Below are 16,266 nucleotides of genomic sequence, written 5' to 3' on the forward strand. Positions count from 1 at the left end.
TAATAAATAATTAGTATTAGAAAATGACATGTTCATCACCTTCATTATGTAAGATGTAGGAAACACTTGATACTTCATTTTTAAAATCACCAAACAGCATTGATCTTTTGTATCTTACATAAATTCATTTTCAAGGTGGCTAAGTGGGTAGCACTGTTGCCTCACAGAAAGAAGGTCCGGGTCCTTTCTGTGTGGAGTTTGCATGTTCTCCCCGTGTCTGCGTGGGTTTCCTCCGGGTGCTCCAGTTTCCTCCCACAGTCCAAAGACATGCAAGTGAGGTAACAAAAAGTGTAAAACGACGTTAAAATCCTAATAAACAAACAAACAAAAAAATTATTTTACACTTTAGCCAAAAATAAGAAAAAGTTATCGATGTTAAAACAAATAAACACTGATTTCACTTATTACTGTTATAATAAGTGTTATAATAATATATTTTAAATATATTTGTATAAAACTGATAATTTGTTGTGATTTTTTTTTGCTTATTAATAATATACTGGAAATAAAATAATGTATTTATTTATAAATATTATTTACACTATTTAGTTTAATAAACCTTAAATATTCTGTACAGATTTACAATAGCATTGTTCAGTGCATGAACCATAAATAATTTATAAATGTAATATTAATTACTAAAAAAAGAAAAAATAATCAACAAAATGTTAAATATTATTAAAAACAACATAAAAGTATATTTTGTAAGAAATATTTTCACATTTTAAAAGTGCTAGATATTTATAATAATGTTATTATTATTTGGTTGTTGTAATTTTTTCATGTTATGTTATTATTTTTATTATATTTATACATTAATAATGAAATAATAATAAAACTGTAATGCTGAATTCTTTGTTGCTCTTTAGCGCCCTCGTGTGCTCATTTCTCACAACAGCGCCTGACGTGTTTACGCGGTGACGTCATCGTTTGACTTGTCATACGTCAGATGCTTACTCGTCTCTAGTTTGCTCAGACTTGCTGAATCTTCATTAATAGCCATTTTGAAGATTTCTGTTGTTTTCTAGAGTAAATAAGCGTTTATAAAGTTATTTCGTTTCAGTGTAAACAGAGACGAAACTGTGGGTGAATGCGTCATTTACAACGACACGTTCAGGCTAGCTAGCAAGCAAGTTAGCTGATTAGCTAGCGGCCAGTGTTTTCTTATTGAGGATTTATATTGTTTTATCGGTGGATTTCTCCTGTATTTGGTTTTTTTTTATGCGTTTAGACTTTCTGTTTATTTTCTGTTTCGAATAAATTGTTAATTATTGATCTATAAATATGAATATTTTACCGAAGAAGAGCTGGCACGTCCGTAATAAAGACAACGTCGCGCGAGTGCGCAGAGATGAGGCGCGCGCGGCGGAGGAGGAGCAGGAGATTCGGAGGCGCGCGGAGCGGGCAGAGCAAGAGGTAACCATAGCAACTCGGGAGCGCGCATTCACCTGTTTTAGTCTAATAAACTTTAAATCGTTCAGATCTAAATAAAATGTGTATTTATTATTCAATGTTTAATTACATCTAATAAAATGCAAACAAGCAAACAATAAAAGTGAAATTACTATTTAATTTACAAAATGTATAATATGTTTAATTGAATTAAATTGAATATTTATATCTATTGATTTATGTAATTACTTATATTTATTTTTTATTGTAGTAATTGTATTTTATTTATAGCTTTAATAATAGTATTATTTACAATATTAACATTACATTATTGTTTATATTATATAATAGTAATAATAATAATAAATATTATTATTATTATTATTATTATCAGATTAAAGCTGTAGTGAAAAGTCTGTGTAGTGTTTTCAACAGTGTGTTTCTTCTGTAATTTTTCCCTGAAGGCTCGTACAGAGTATCTGAGGAGAAAATCCCGTGTGGCACTCGAGCAGAAAGGAGAAACAAGGGACGAGGAAGAGAAGAGTGAAGCGACGGAAGAGCATCTGAACCTGTTTCCTCTGGAGGATTCTGCAGAGAAAAGGGGAAACACTGAGTATGAGCGAGAGAAGAAAGAGGAGAAGGTGTCTAACCCTGATACTTTATGTAATTAATAATAAAGAAAAACATTTGTTTATTTATCTCCACTAACTGCTTTTTTCTGGTCAGGGTCGTGGTGTGTTTGATTCCACTTGGAAACACTGAACACAATGCAGTAATACAGGGTGCCAACCTGAAGCAACGCATGCTCACACATTAATTTACTCACACAAAGCCCTAGGGCTATTTAGAGCAGCCAGTCCACCTTTTGCATGATTCTGAGGACTGGGACTAAACCGAGAGAAAAAACCATGCTAAACTCCTGACAGTGACTGGAAGTAGATCGAAACCATGTACTTAAAACCTTATTGCTGCCCAGCCCCGAACTTCATCACAATTCTCACCTCTGGTTAGGGTCTGTACAGAGTTTACCATGTTTATTCTCATCTTTACTTTCGATTTTCTCTCACCTCTCAAAAGCATGCAGTAGTTAAATGGGTGACCCCTATGTGTGAGTATGTGAGTAAATAAGTGTTCTAACCCAGCGATAGATTGCTGCCCTCTGCAGCGTGTGCTGCTGTTTTATTTCCAGGTGGCATCAGACCCACTGAGACCTTGACCACACTAAAGCGGTCAGAGAAAACACATGAATGAATGTTACCAGGTATTGCCGTGCTGATGAGTCTGTCATCTTTTCAATCAGGAGAAACATGAGCGTGCCATTGGTCTGCTGGTGAATCTAGGCCCCACGCCCGGAACCGATGCCACACCCTGGTACCTCAAAGAGAGAGAAAGAGACAGCGTGAGAGAGGAGGAGAAAAAGAGACAGGAGAAGAGAAAAAGGAGTATTACTGAGGAGGAGAGAGACAAGAAGGACACCAAGTTAAAGGTATCAATCATTCATCAAAATAATTATCAGTTTCATTTTATTATGTGTGCAGGATGAAGGTGCGCTGCTCAATGTTTCATTTACATTTTTTTTGCATGTTAAGTTAATTTTCTGCAAACCAAAAAACAATAATGCGGAAATTATTTCGTCAATGCAAATAAATCCCAAAAGCTGGTTTTGGAAGAACAATGTAAAGAAATCTGGGCTGGATCGTTTACATTTCTCCTGCTAGTCAGATTACAGTTGCATCACTAAATCTAAAATTCCTCCTTAAACTCCACACTTATATATATAAACCCTTATTGGCCACTTTATTTGGAATACCACACTAATACTGGGTAGAACCTTTGCTGATCTCAAAACAGCCTTGGTATTTTGAAGCATGGATTCTTCAAGGTGTTGAAAATAATTTTTTAATGTTGCTGCAAATTTTGCCAGCCATCTTATTACATTAAGTAAGTGTTATTTGTAAATGTTACTCAGTAGTTCCCACCAAGACCACCACCAGCACATACAGCAGTTGCTCCATAAACACCCAGCGTAGACAAACCATGAAAAATATTGCGTTCTAGTGTGAATGTAGGGTTGTATATTAATGCCAGTGTAAACAAGTGAGTGTTTGTCTTTGTACAGGATCGTCTGGATCCATTAAAAGAGATGAAGAAAGCTCTGGCAGTGAAGGACAGGAAGGAGAAAAAACACAAGAAGAAGGAGAGAAGAGACAAAGGAGAGAGGAGTTCAGGGAGGTGAGGATTGTCCTTCTGTAGAAGAACGTACACACTTGACTATGAGCTTGATGGACATTCATTACAAAAACCATGAGCATTAATAAAGTTGCACTTGTTTTGTGGCTATAATGCTTAGCACATGGGCGGCACGGTGGCTAAGTGGGTAGCACTGTCGCCTCACAGCAAGAAGGTCCTGGGTTCGATCCCCAGGTAGGGCGGTCCAGGTCCTTTCTGTGTGGAGTTTGCATGTTCTCCCCGTGTCCACGTGGGTTTCCTCCGGGTGCTTTATTCCTAATAAACAAACAAACAAACAAACAAACAAGCTTAGCACATGATCTCAGACTGTCTGTGGAAATGCATGCCCATTCATTGACCGGACCTTTGTGAGGCCAGACACGGATGTAATTTATCCCAAAGATGATTAATGGGCTTAAGTTCTGAATGAAAGAGATGGTTAAATGGGTGGATGAATTTATGGTTGAATGGATGGATGGATGGATGGATAATTCAGTGGATAATTACCTTGTCGACAGTTGGGTGTATATGAGGATGGATGGATGGATGAAACTACTGAAAAACATTGCTGAACTGGTTTAAGGTTAGTAAATTAACTAGCTGATTTGTTTTTCTTCAGTTGCATAGAACAGTTGCGGGCTGAGCGATTACAGAGGGAGGTGGAGGAGAGGAAGCGTGCTCAGGCTCTGCTGGCTGAGAAGAAGGGAGTGGATGGAGAGAGGGATTGCCAGAAACAGACCGATGATAGAGACCGACCTTACAACAGCGCTTTCTTTCCTGAACTGGCTCGAAAGAGACAGAGGAGAGACAAGGATCAGTACAGTTTCCTGTAGTCCGTCACTCAGTCATCACACTCACCACTGTAATTCACTACAACAGTGTATTATAAACACTGTTACAGAGGGAAAAAAGTCTGACTGAAACTACACCTGAACCTACAACTGAACATCCTCAGACTTTTTTCGGTAAATTGCAGGAACTATGGAGGAACTGGAACTCACTTCAATATAGTCTGTCCATCTACTTTTCCCTCGTCTTTACCATACGCTATACTTTGAACACATACACTGTACACACACTGACATGTGTTTACTCTGAGGTTTACATTAAAACAGGTTAATGAAAGCAGAGATTTTACACCACTGGGCTTGTGTATCGGTGTGTTCTTAAAAGATTGCCTTGTTATTTTTTTTTAATTCATTTTACCATTGAAATTCTATTGAATTTTGTGTCCACTGAAAAGTACAAAATCTTGTGTATGTGTGTACGGTATATGTGTGTATATATGGGAGTGTGTGTTTGGATGTCTGGTTTTGTGGTCACAGTAAGATTAGTGTTGACTGATGTTAACAACTGTAGCACTATTTCTGACGTTCTGACGTTGCAACAATAACCAGAGAAATTTGTGATTGTGGCTCAGGATTGGTGCAGCAGAACCGCGTTTGTCATATTATCCATATACTGCAAGTCATCTGTGGCCTTCTGCTCTCCTAACCAGTCATGCTAGCCAGGGTCAGGCATGTGGAGGCAGACAGCAGCACCTCCTCCAGACACATTGATTTCAGTGCAGTTTTGATGCATTGTTTATATTTTTTATTTGCTCATTATTTTTGAATATCATGTAATTTTAATTTACTGAATAAGTGTTGGAACTTTTCATTTATTCAGTTATAATTATTATTACCGAACAAAAACTATTTTAAAAGTCTTGGTTCCCATGCAGCAGCACATTTTGATTCTTGTTTTAGTAACCTTTTCAATGTTAGATTGTTTATATTAAGTGTCTTTTTTTGTGGTCTATTTTAATGCTAGACCATACGGTACACTGTATGGCCGAAAGTATGTGGACACCTGACTGTTAGCTTGGAGGACATCACATTTCAAAACCATGGTCATTAACATGTTAGAAAAGTTTTCTTTTGCTCTCCATGCTGAATAATGGTGTGGCACAGCTGGTGGAGAAGGTGCCACACAGCAACATACAATATGACCAAAATATTAATTTCAGATGCTAACAAGTGAATTACATCAATTATGTCAAATACGCTTTCAATTTTGTAGCAACAGTTTACGGTAGGCTTTGAAAGTTTGAAAACTTTAATGTTCTGTCTTGCTTCGGGTGGCACAGTGGCTCGGTAGGTAGCAATGTTGTCTCACAGCAAGAAGGTCATGGGTTCGATCCCCAAGTGGGGTGGTCCAGGTTCTTTCTGTGTGGAGTTTTCATGTTCTCCCCATGTCTGTGTGGGTTTCCTCTGGGTGCTCCGGTTTCCTCCCACAGTCCAAAGACTTGCAAGTGAGGTGAATTGGAGATACAAAATTGTCAATGAAACTTGTGTTTCTGTCATGAATGTAACAAAAGTGTAAAACATGATGTTAAAATCCTAATAAATACAATTCTGGATTAGAGATTAGAGAACATCAACCTCAGAAATTCAGGTTATTATTTGTGCAGACGAATCATTTCGTTTGAAGATCTTACTTAACTCACAGATAATTGTTCTTCTAAGTGCTGATCTGCGACCCATGTGTTCCTTGGCCTCTGGATCTTTTGTTGTTAGTAAGGAAATTACTCTGTCGTTTCTTATTCATTGAGCGTGATTTATGATCGGGAAGGGAGGGTGGGGGGCATTTATATTTTGCACTGAACTCTAAAAGATCCCAGTCCCCTTCCCCCCGCCCCACGGGACACTGAACACCAGCCGGATTTGTCAGAGGAACGCTGGCCAGCTCAGGGCTCCAGACAGCCAGAGAATAACGGAAAAACACAGAATAACTGTTCGATTCCGAAGATGCCGGAGTCGACTCCAATTCTGATTCCAGGTGTTATGAATGACCTGACTCGATTCCGGGATTCGAATCCAAACGATAATTTTGTGAAATCGCAAAGACTTCAAGAATACAAAGAATAAAGTAAATATTACATTATCGGGTTAGTGTGGGTGCCACCCTATGCACAGGTTTCATTCTTTTCTTGAGTCGTTGCCTGTGAGTGCTTTAGCATGTTCTTCCCTTGTTCATGTATCCTCCAGGTATTGATAAGGTGATGTAAAGAGTGCATTGGCCACTTGATTGAGTTTAATATGTTCTCCTATATTGAAATTCCACCAGTTTCTTAGTTTTTACCCACATGTCTTGGCTTCTTTACATTACCCAGTTGTGTGGGTGGCACGGTGGCTAGGTGGGTAGCACTGGTCTCACAGCAAGAAGGTCCTGGGTTCGATCCCCAGGTGGGGCGGTCCGGATCCTTTCTGTGTGGAGTTTGCATGTTCTCCCCGTGTCTGCGTGGGGTTCCTCCGGGTGCTCCGGTTTCCTCCCACAGTCCAAAGACATGCAAGTGAGGTGAATTGAAGATACTAAATTGTCCATGACTGTGTTTGATGTAACCTTGTGAACTGATGAATCTTGTGTAATGAGTAACTACCTGTTCTGTCATGAATGTAACCAAAAGTGTAAAACATGATGTTAAAATCCTAATAAGCAAACAAGCAAACCTAGTTGTGTAAGAGAGAATAAGTGTGTGATAAACTGGCCCTCTGTCCAGGGTGCATTCCCGTCTTGCGCCCAGTGTTTGTCGATGAGCACTGGTGCCTCTGCGACCCTGAACAGGTAAAAACTGTGAAAATGTTTAAATGAATGACTATTACATTTAAGCCATTTTTTTATTCTATGTACCTCTCAAATTCTCTGATTGGAACCGACTCTCATGCATTGGAGTCGATTCTTCACTTTCAGGACGAGACATGAAAGAATCGGCTCTTTTTTGTAGTAGAGTCTGAGCTTTGAAAAACAGACCTAGAGAAAGGTAGACAGAACGGCTAAAATCTCACAGTTTAATAGCTATTAATAATACATTCGAGTTTGTAGTAGATCGAAGGATCTTCAGAGATCTTCTACACATCATTTGACGTTTTTTAATCGAAATTATTTTAATTCCCTTTATTATAAGATGGGGGAGGATACATGAAGATGGAGACGGACATGGTGCTGATGATAATGATATTGTCCTTCTTATCTGGTTCATCAGGCTGGCAGAAGCTGAAACACCAAAGAAAAAAGGTTTAAAGGTAAAATAAAGGGGAATTATTGTGAGAAATAAGCAGGAGAGGGGAAGAGCAGATCGCCGGAGGAAGGTGAAACAAAAGCCGCTCGGATGCCTCCACCACCGCCGCTATGAGCTGGATGATGCTGTTAGCCGGGCTCCTGTCGGGCTTCACCCCGGACAGAGCGCACGGAGCCCCGCAGACACAAGGTGAGAAGGGTCGGTCCTGGACCAGGGGGCTTAACAAGTGGTGAAAGAGGTTTGACCCTCGTAAATAACACGGGTTATAGGATTTAGGACACAGATCTGCTGCTCTCGTGTTATTGTGGTGTTAAATAATGTCATGAAGGGCACTGTCAGTGTAAATGAGTGAATATTTGTCTTTACTGGACATAATTAGCAGCTTTGGTTTTAATACAGTGACTGATTTATTACATTAATCTGTAGGCTACTGGGCCTAAACGAGGTACATTTCAGGATTATATTCATAAAAGGTTATGGTTTATTCCTTTATATTATACTACTTTGTATTATTAGAGCCATTTGGGTGTGTAGGAGACAAAACGAAGCACAAAATGCATTACTGGATTAAATTAAAGGTGCTCATTCTAGTCTATTAGGTACTAGGTCAAAATAATACGCCACGCCACGCATGCGCACTGTGTGCTATTTTGACAGCCCTTGTGTTTTTGTGTGCACACACTCGTTCCACCCACAAACAAAATTCCACAATCACAGACTGATGAGCAAACACATTTTATTCTCTTTATAGAGTAAATAAGATGTACTTATATTCTCCAAAGCATTTTACTGTGTCAATAAGCTGAAATAATGACATTTATAATTATGTTTAGGTAGAGTGACCATATTTTGGTCTGGGGGGGGGGGGGGGGGGGGGGTCATGTAATTGGTGACACCATGGCAATGTGTATGGGGTAGAGGTTTAAATAGTTGACAAATTAGTCAATAACCATCCAGCTGTGTTACTGAACTTTAATAAATGTACAGCTGCTCTTTAACAAGGGCCTTTATGGTCAGATAATCTTATTCCTTCACATTCAGCGTTAAGCCATAAACAGTAATAACAACAAATTAAAAAACAGTTGTCACCTATAAATAAAAATCCCTTTATTTTTTAGTTTCTTTGATGTATTGTACAATCGTATCAGCCGACTTATTGGGAGTGTTTTTTACTTTAATTTGATTCACTTTAATTACTTGCTCCCATCAGTAAAAACCCAGCAGTAAGGTGTGTCTTCTAGTGCTTGCTGAGCAATTTCCACAGAATGCAGTGCCATCACGGTGTTGACAAGAGCCTCTGTCTTGGTACATGCACGTGAAAATCAGACTTATTTTAACTAAACAGGTGCACTCCTAAAAAGACCTAAAAACAAACCAATGCAAACCAATGCAAAAACATACACACAGAATAGCGAGTGCAGACTAGAAAAGCCGAATCCCGGACATTTTTGGTGATTTAAAAATCCGGGGAAAAGAGGACATATGGTCACCCTAGTTTTGGTGTTACCTCATGACCCTACTGTACACATCCATGTTAAATTTTGTTACCCTTTGGGTGACAAACACCACATTTGGATTTGATTTGCCTCACTGGTGCAACAGAGCTTTTAAGAAGTTCTCATCACTGTGGAGTGTTTTAACCATTTGAAGCAATTGGCTGTGTTTTTAGGGAGGGATGCAATCTCCAGAAATGCAATCTTCAGTACTGGTCCAGGTGCCTGCACGATTGTTGGGGTGGTCAGTCACATGGAGCTTAGCATGACTCTTACTAAGCAAAACAGCTCTGTTTGGAAACACAACAATGGTGGGTGATACGATGCGGCTGCAGATTGGAGAGGACATGTGGTCATCCAGCTCTCCTAGATCAGATCAAGGGTTGTGCAAGTGGCAGAAGATTCACAATTGGGAACTGGAAATGATTACATTGGGAGAGAAAGAGGAGAAAAAAGTTTCCAAAAAACAATGAGAGCTGCTTTTGATCAGCTGATGAGGTGCAACCAGACCTGGAGTCTCACATTTTTAAAAATAGTAATACAGAGAATAAATAGAAGGGGAAAGCGAATCACTATAGTAACAAACATTCACATTTTTAAAAAGAGTGACAGACAAATGAAACACCACACCACCATGTTACACCACAGCAGGATGAAAGCCTGAGCTCAGATAACATCCTGGCCATTTCCTTTATTGTTCATGTTCAGTATTAATCAACATCAGTTTATTGTTTCAGTTTGCCAAGGGGAGATGATTATCACTCTTGCTCTTCTTCAGGTTCATCACAACAGCTGTGTTGGCTCACATGTTTGGCGGTGTGTGTGTGTGTGTGTGTGTGTGAGCAGTCTTGAGACTTCAGTTTTAAGGGTTTGTTTTTAGTTTGTAACCCCATGCCCTGCTCCCTTCTCTCTTCTACAGATGGTTCAGTCCACACACATGAACAAGTCGAGGTATTCTAATTAAAACGTTCCTCTTCCTCCTTCTTACTTCGTACCTACCCTATCTAAGTGAAACTGTCTCTGTCCCAAACGCTGCACTTTGTTTCTACACTGCACTTACGGACCTTATTTATTGAGGGTTCTTTTTAAAGCACGCTAGACATTTATGGGTTTCGTCTCTAACACTTTAACAAACACAGTACAAGAAGTGGCCCAAATCCAGATCATTAGATTTTAATGGTGCCGCAGTCACTATTTCGAGTCTCAGCAGTACCACCACCAATTGGTTCATAGCCACCAAAAGCAACTCCTACTGTCATAAGTGCAAAAGAATACAGAAAGCATAGCGTGGTGATCTGTATATGCTGATACTCTCTGTAAGGATCAATCACTAGTGTTAGACACATGTTTATTCATGTTCTAAGTTAACAGATGGAAGTAAGAGCGTGCATTATTGCAATGTCTGATTTAAAGTGTGAGTGTTTGGGGCAGAGTGGTGTTCACCCTCGTCCCTGCAGCAGGTCTATTGTTCACTTATCCCACTACAAGGAACTCTTCTTGTATGATGGAATTTTCCACCTCCTTTATTTCCCTCAAACTCTAACCTGTGATTTTTTTCCTCCTAACGGTTCCGTCCTAATCCACTCCAATTCTCCTTCCTTTCTTCCACTAGCTTGCCAATGAGTGCACTTCATTGGTCGCTTACTGTCTTCTGTTCACGTAAATACTACATGCTAACCTAAACTCTCCTCTTCCCTCAGTGGTTTTACCATGTAGGAATATATATCTCTCTCTTTACTCTCTTCTGTCTCTCTCTTTTACTCTGTGATAGGTTTGGTGATAATGTATCGATTGATATGTGAAGATAATTGTTATAATAAACGTTTTTTTTTTTGTTTTTTCTTCCTCTTTTTTTTAACTTTCCATTATATTTCTTTTTTCTTTTATTTTCTTTCTCTATATTCCTTTTATTTTTTTCCTTTTTATTATTTTCTTCAATTTATATTTATCCCTTATTTAATTTGAACTTTTTTTATTTTAATTTATTTATTTTTGTTTTTTTTCTTTTGTATTTTCTTTTTTGTTATTGTTGTTGTTGTTGTCGTCAGTATCATTTTCGAGGGACGAGTCTTTATCCCCTCCGGCGTACGTGGTTATCCTGGTCTCCTGTTCCGGTCTCATCTCATTTATTCTGTTACTGCTCACCTGTCTGTGCTGCAAACGAGGAGCGGTCGGCTTCAATGTGAGTCTAACATTCACACCACTTGATGATAATAATATTAGAAACAACAATAATAATAATAAATTATTATTATTATAATAATGAATTATAATAATAATAAATTGGTATTTCTACACAGATCTCATAAGGTCATAAGCAACTTCAGGTCCAGAGATCATTTGTACAAACCATATCCCATAAATACAGCATAGTCCCTGTCTTTTCTGTATGGAGTTTGCATTTTCTCCCCATGTCTGCGTAGGTTACGCCCAGGAGCTCAGATTTCCTCCCACAGTCCAAAGACACACAGTCAGGTTAAGTGGAGAATCTGCCTGTCCTGTCATAAATGTAATGAGAGTGTAAAATGTGATGTTAAAATCCGAATAGACAAACAAACAAACATCCCATAAGTATAAAGTAGATGGAACAGTTGTCTCAAGGTCAGGAAGCAAAGCCAAACTTTCATTCTCCTCTGAGAGAGAAATGTCTGGATGGTCAGATGTAATCCCAGAACCAAGAACTAGAACCTGTTAAAACACAGGTGTAACTGTCCATATTCAAGTAAGCTTCACTGTGGGTTTATAGGCTGCCTGCAGGACAGAACCTTCTGCTGCGCTGAACTTTGTGAGGAGAGTTGTGTGAGGAGAGCTTTGTGAGGAGAGTTGTGTGGTCAGACCTACTTATTGAACATTATAACATATGATTTTTCTCTGTGTGTGGATAAGGAGCTTGATAATGCAGAAGGGGAGGAATGTTCCAGTCCACTTCCTGAGGACAGCGCCTCCTCCTGTGTGTCTCTCCCTGATGTTTATACACTTCCTCTACGAGACCGAACATGTCCAGCACTGCCCAAGAGCACAGGTTAACCACATTTATCAGCACCTTACGTAAAAACATAGTCACTAACAGACACGCTGCCATTTACAATTAATAGCCATTTACAACCAGTTAAAACTAAGTTCTGCACAGGGGTAAAACATGCTGGCGCACCAGTGCTGACATCACAAACTCAAAAGTTTGAATCTCAGCTCTGCTACCGGCAGACGGGCGCCTATACAGACAATAATTGGCTCGTCTGTGTGTGTGGGACTGCTGAAGAGAATTCCTCATAACTGCTGCAATTAATACTTCTTCTAATAATAGATAATGTGGATTGATGCTTGACTCTCTATACGAGATACAAATCCCCATATGAACCTGCTTTGTGTAAATGAAAAAAAGCATCCAGCTCTGTGCACATGTTTGATGGTTGTGGCTCTCCTAAGTTCAGGAGTGGAGGATTGCAGCAGTAGAGGCCAAAATATGAATCAGGTATTTAGATACGACTGAATTGGGAGAAAATTGGGAGAGAAAATTGTTCTATACACAGCTGTCCTTATATTTTTGGCTCTAAATACCAATGCTAATGATGATTAGAGGGAAGTTCCTTTGCAGTTTTAATATTCAAGTAAATGAACCGTGAACATGCACATTTGAATCTAAATTTGGTTTGAACCCCTGCAGTTTTTATTGATGTAATTTATTTTATTTGTGTAGAAATGATGTCCACATTTAAATCCAAAACATAAAACATGTAATCTGTTTATCCATTCCTACAGGCTCAAGTTCTCAGTGTTTTCGGAGACAAACTCTCAACTACTTGCAGGAGATCGGCAATGGTTGGTTTGGAAAGGTACGTCCACTTCAAACCTATAGGACAATCACATCATAATCATAATCACAACCCCAATTCCAAAAAACTTGGGATTATGGGTGAAATGGTTTCTATATGAAAAGGTATGCTATATGACCAAAAGTATTTAGACAATTGACCATGAGCTTGCTGGAAATACCAGCAAATGGTGCTGGATTGGCTGTGTCTGAGGGTGGGAGGTCGAAGCAGTGGAGGAAGGTGCACAACAAAGGGAGCTGGACATGACTAGATTGGGAAGAAGAGGAAAACTGTTCAAATAATATTTAAAAAAGAACATTTCTCAAAACAGGAATTTCACCATCTACAGTCCATGAAATGGTTAAAAAATTTAACACGCTTCGCTCTTTGTATTTTTCCACCACTCACACTGATAACTCAGTCAACCAGTAGGGGGCACTATTGCAGCAGCAAGGAGGAGATTCAATAGCCTGCGTTCTATCTCTAAAACTATGAATTGTATATGTGGAGCACCTAGCCAGGCCAGTAGAACTGCCAGGACTCAAACCCAGGTCTCAACAGCGGTGGGTTGGTTCAATAAAAAGACATGAATCCAAAAAAATCACTCTCCACTCTTTGTGTCTCAGGTTATATTGGCAGAGGTGCAGTGTGACAGCAGTTCCTGTCAGGTTGTGGTTCAGGAGCTGAAGGTGAGCGCCAGTTCTCTGGAACAGCGCAAGTTCTTGGCAGAAGCCGAACCCTACAGGTAAGAGACATGAATGTAAACCATCAAAGATCTTGTTCTTGTTTCCAGTTACTCATCTGTTCTGTCCTGTTCTACAGGAGTCTGCACCACCCAAACATCCTGCAGTGTCTGGGTCAGTGCAATGAGACTTTGCCCTACCTGCTGGTTATGGAGTTCTGCCAGCTGGTGAGAATCATGATGATCTATCTGAATATCGTCCTCACATGAGCTTCACAAGAGGCACTTACATGATCATTTTTTTGATGTCCTACTCGTAGGGGGATCTCAAGAGATATCTGAGAGCTCAGAGGAAATCGGATGGCATGACCCCAGACCTTTTAAACCGTGACCTTCTGACTCTTCAGAGAATGGCGTACGAGATCACCTCAGGGCTGTTACACCTTCATGAGAACAATTACATACATAGGTGAGCATCAACAAGATCTTGACCCATGTTACATAGATTCAATCTGGATCTCGTTGATTTGAACAAATACAGCTAGCACTGGCTAATGTTTGTGACTCTGATGTCATTTGGAACATAGGCCTTGTACAAATAAAAATGCACAGTGAAGATTTAGACACTGTTGCCATCCATAAAAAACGCAATGCTGATATCTATTTCAATGAGAAGTATTCATCAACAGACATGTCCAGCTCCCTTCCACAGCATTGCCAATCATTTGCCTTTACACGACATCCATGCTGGCCAACGGTGACCGCAGACTAGCCAGTGTCCCTTCTCGACAAGCATGATGCTATCAGATTGTTCTTCTCACCAGTCATTTTTGGAGTACTACAAAGAGCTGTAACCTACATAAATGAACACGCTATACTTTTTATATTTTTACACCTCTTATTCCGGTGCCTTGACCAGACAGTAGGAGGCACTGTAGCGGCACTAATGAGGCAATACCCATTAGTACACAACGAAACTGAGTATCTCAAAACTGGGACAATTTTCTGATTAAATCTTTCAGTCTCAGCCAGATCACAGACACATCACAAAGCAATTCGAAAGGCATTTATGGTGTGACCAAGATATTATGGCTGCTGTTAATAATTAATTTTATTTTTTTCTGTATCTGTTTGATCTGTTGATTAAAAGTTCCAGGCTCTGTGGTGTGTGTGCTTTATCTCAGGTACATGTGTGCTGGTTGCTTTGCTTTACTTAAAAGTGTAGATTATTCATTTCCTGCTCTTTTACAGTGATTTGGCCTTGAGAAACTGCCTGCTCACTTCAGATCTGACGGTTAGGATCGGAGACTACGGCCTCTCACACAACCACTACAAGGTACTTACACAAAAACAGCCGCAACAATCATCTGGTGTCACAAATCTGTCATACTCATGCTGGCAGTCAGGTAGAGGAGAACATGGTTTTCTAAAGGATACCCTGCTTTAATGCTTTAAAAGCCTCCTTTGACTCAATCCCTGCGTCCTCCAATAGCTTTCTTGTTTGCAATTTTCAGCTTTTGGTTTCTGCAGCTGCCATGGGCATCTTTCATTTTAAAGTTTTTTTTATGGGTGGTGTTGCCACTGCTGAACCAGTTCTGTAGCCACTGCTGGTTCCTTAGTGTGCATCTAGGTTGAAAACTTGGGCTCATTCTTTAATATCTTGGGTGCAGGGTTACACCTGGGTTAGACCTGGTGCCTCTGTAAGAAGATGCTCATCACCCTCTGACACCAACAATATTCTAATAAAAACTTTGAACACTGACCACAACATTCTGTTTCACATCACGGATTTCAACTTGCTTACACATAGGAGAGAGAAAGATCCAAAACATGTGTCTAATGTTCCTCTAATGTATTGTATTTTCTGTGATGGAAACAGGAGGATTATTATCTAACTGAGGATAAACTGTGGATTCCTCTGCGCTGGATCGCTCCCGAACTGCTGGAAGAGTTTAGAGGAGAATTAGTGGTCACGGACCAGACCAAAACCAGCAACGTCTGGTATGGATTATGTTCTGGTTATATTTTATATCAACCTCAAGTTCAATGTTTATACACTCGTATGAACATGTAGATAAATGGTGTGAAGAAATAATTGGTCTTTTAGTTAACCTGTTTACCAATTAATTAATTTCCACTAATTGAACACAGTCAGGTTTACATTTAGCAGCCCTGTGAAATATAAATCTTACTCATCTGAAATTTCACTTCAATCAGTCACCTTAAAGTTTCAACAGGGACAGTCTGAAAAATGTTGCATAGCCATTGCTAAGCCTCCAGGACTCGATTTAATAACAGCGAGAGCCAGTGTCTTCAAACAGTTGAGAATCTATATATAATAGTGGCAGACCTGTTAAAATTTCTAAGATTACATAAAATATCTCAGAAAAAACTCCAGACGCCTCTAGCCTCAGATAAGGTCAGCGTTCATGATCTTACAACATGAAAGAGGCTGACGCAAAAATGCCATGTATGGTAGCAAGAAGAAATATTGCCAAGAGGAACACCAGTTCTTGTTTGAGATCTGTCTGGTAGTGGGATGGTGTGGAGGTCGCTTTCCTCCATCATGACCTGGAAGATTGAGTCTTATTGAGGGTA

The 16,266-nt window shown here is 39.5% G+C and overlaps 1 protein-coding gene across 1 annotated transcript; it reads left to right on the plus strand.

Annotated features, from left to right (window-relative positions):
* Nucleotides 1-931: 931 nt before the first annotated feature.
* Nucleotides 932-6,027, plus strand: leng1 (leukocyte receptor cluster (LRC) member 1). Its single transcript, XM_062992588.1, has 5 exons — nucleotides 932-1,416; nucleotides 1,857-2,033; nucleotides 2,693-2,878; nucleotides 3,512-3,624; nucleotides 4,241-6,027. The coding sequence occupies exons 1-5, from the start codon at nucleotides 1,285-1,287 to the stop codon at nucleotides 4,452-4,454; spliced, it is 822 nt and encodes a 273-aa protein (XP_062848658.1). The 5' UTR covers nucleotides 932-1,284; the 3' UTR covers nucleotides 4,455-6,027.
* The last annotated feature ends 10,239 nt before the right edge of the window (nucleotides 6,028-16,266 follow it).

The sequence above is a fragment of the Trichomycterus rosablanca genome, chromosome 3 (genome assembly GCF_030014385.1).
Source record: "Trichomycterus rosablanca isolate fTriRos1 chromosome 3, fTriRos1.hap1, whole genome shotgun sequence".
NCBI classification, from domain to species: Eukaryota; Metazoa; Chordata; class Actinopteri; order Siluriformes; family Trichomycteridae; genus Trichomycterus; species Trichomycterus rosablanca.

Bases quoted from the DNA above. Each gene is read 5' to 3' on its own strand.
- leng1 (XM_062992588.1), top strand. From the start codon at position 1,285: ATGAATATTTTACCGAAGAAGAGCTGGCACGTCCGTAATAAAGACAAC. The intron at 2,879-3,511 runs GTATCAATCATT...GTCTTTGTACAG, and splicing joins AGAAGGACACCAAGTTAAAG to GATCGTCTGGATCCATTAAA. The intron at 3,625-4,240 runs GTGAGGATTGTC...GTTTTTCTTCAG, and splicing joins GGAGAGAGGAGTTCAGGGAG to TTGCATAGAACAGTTGCGGG.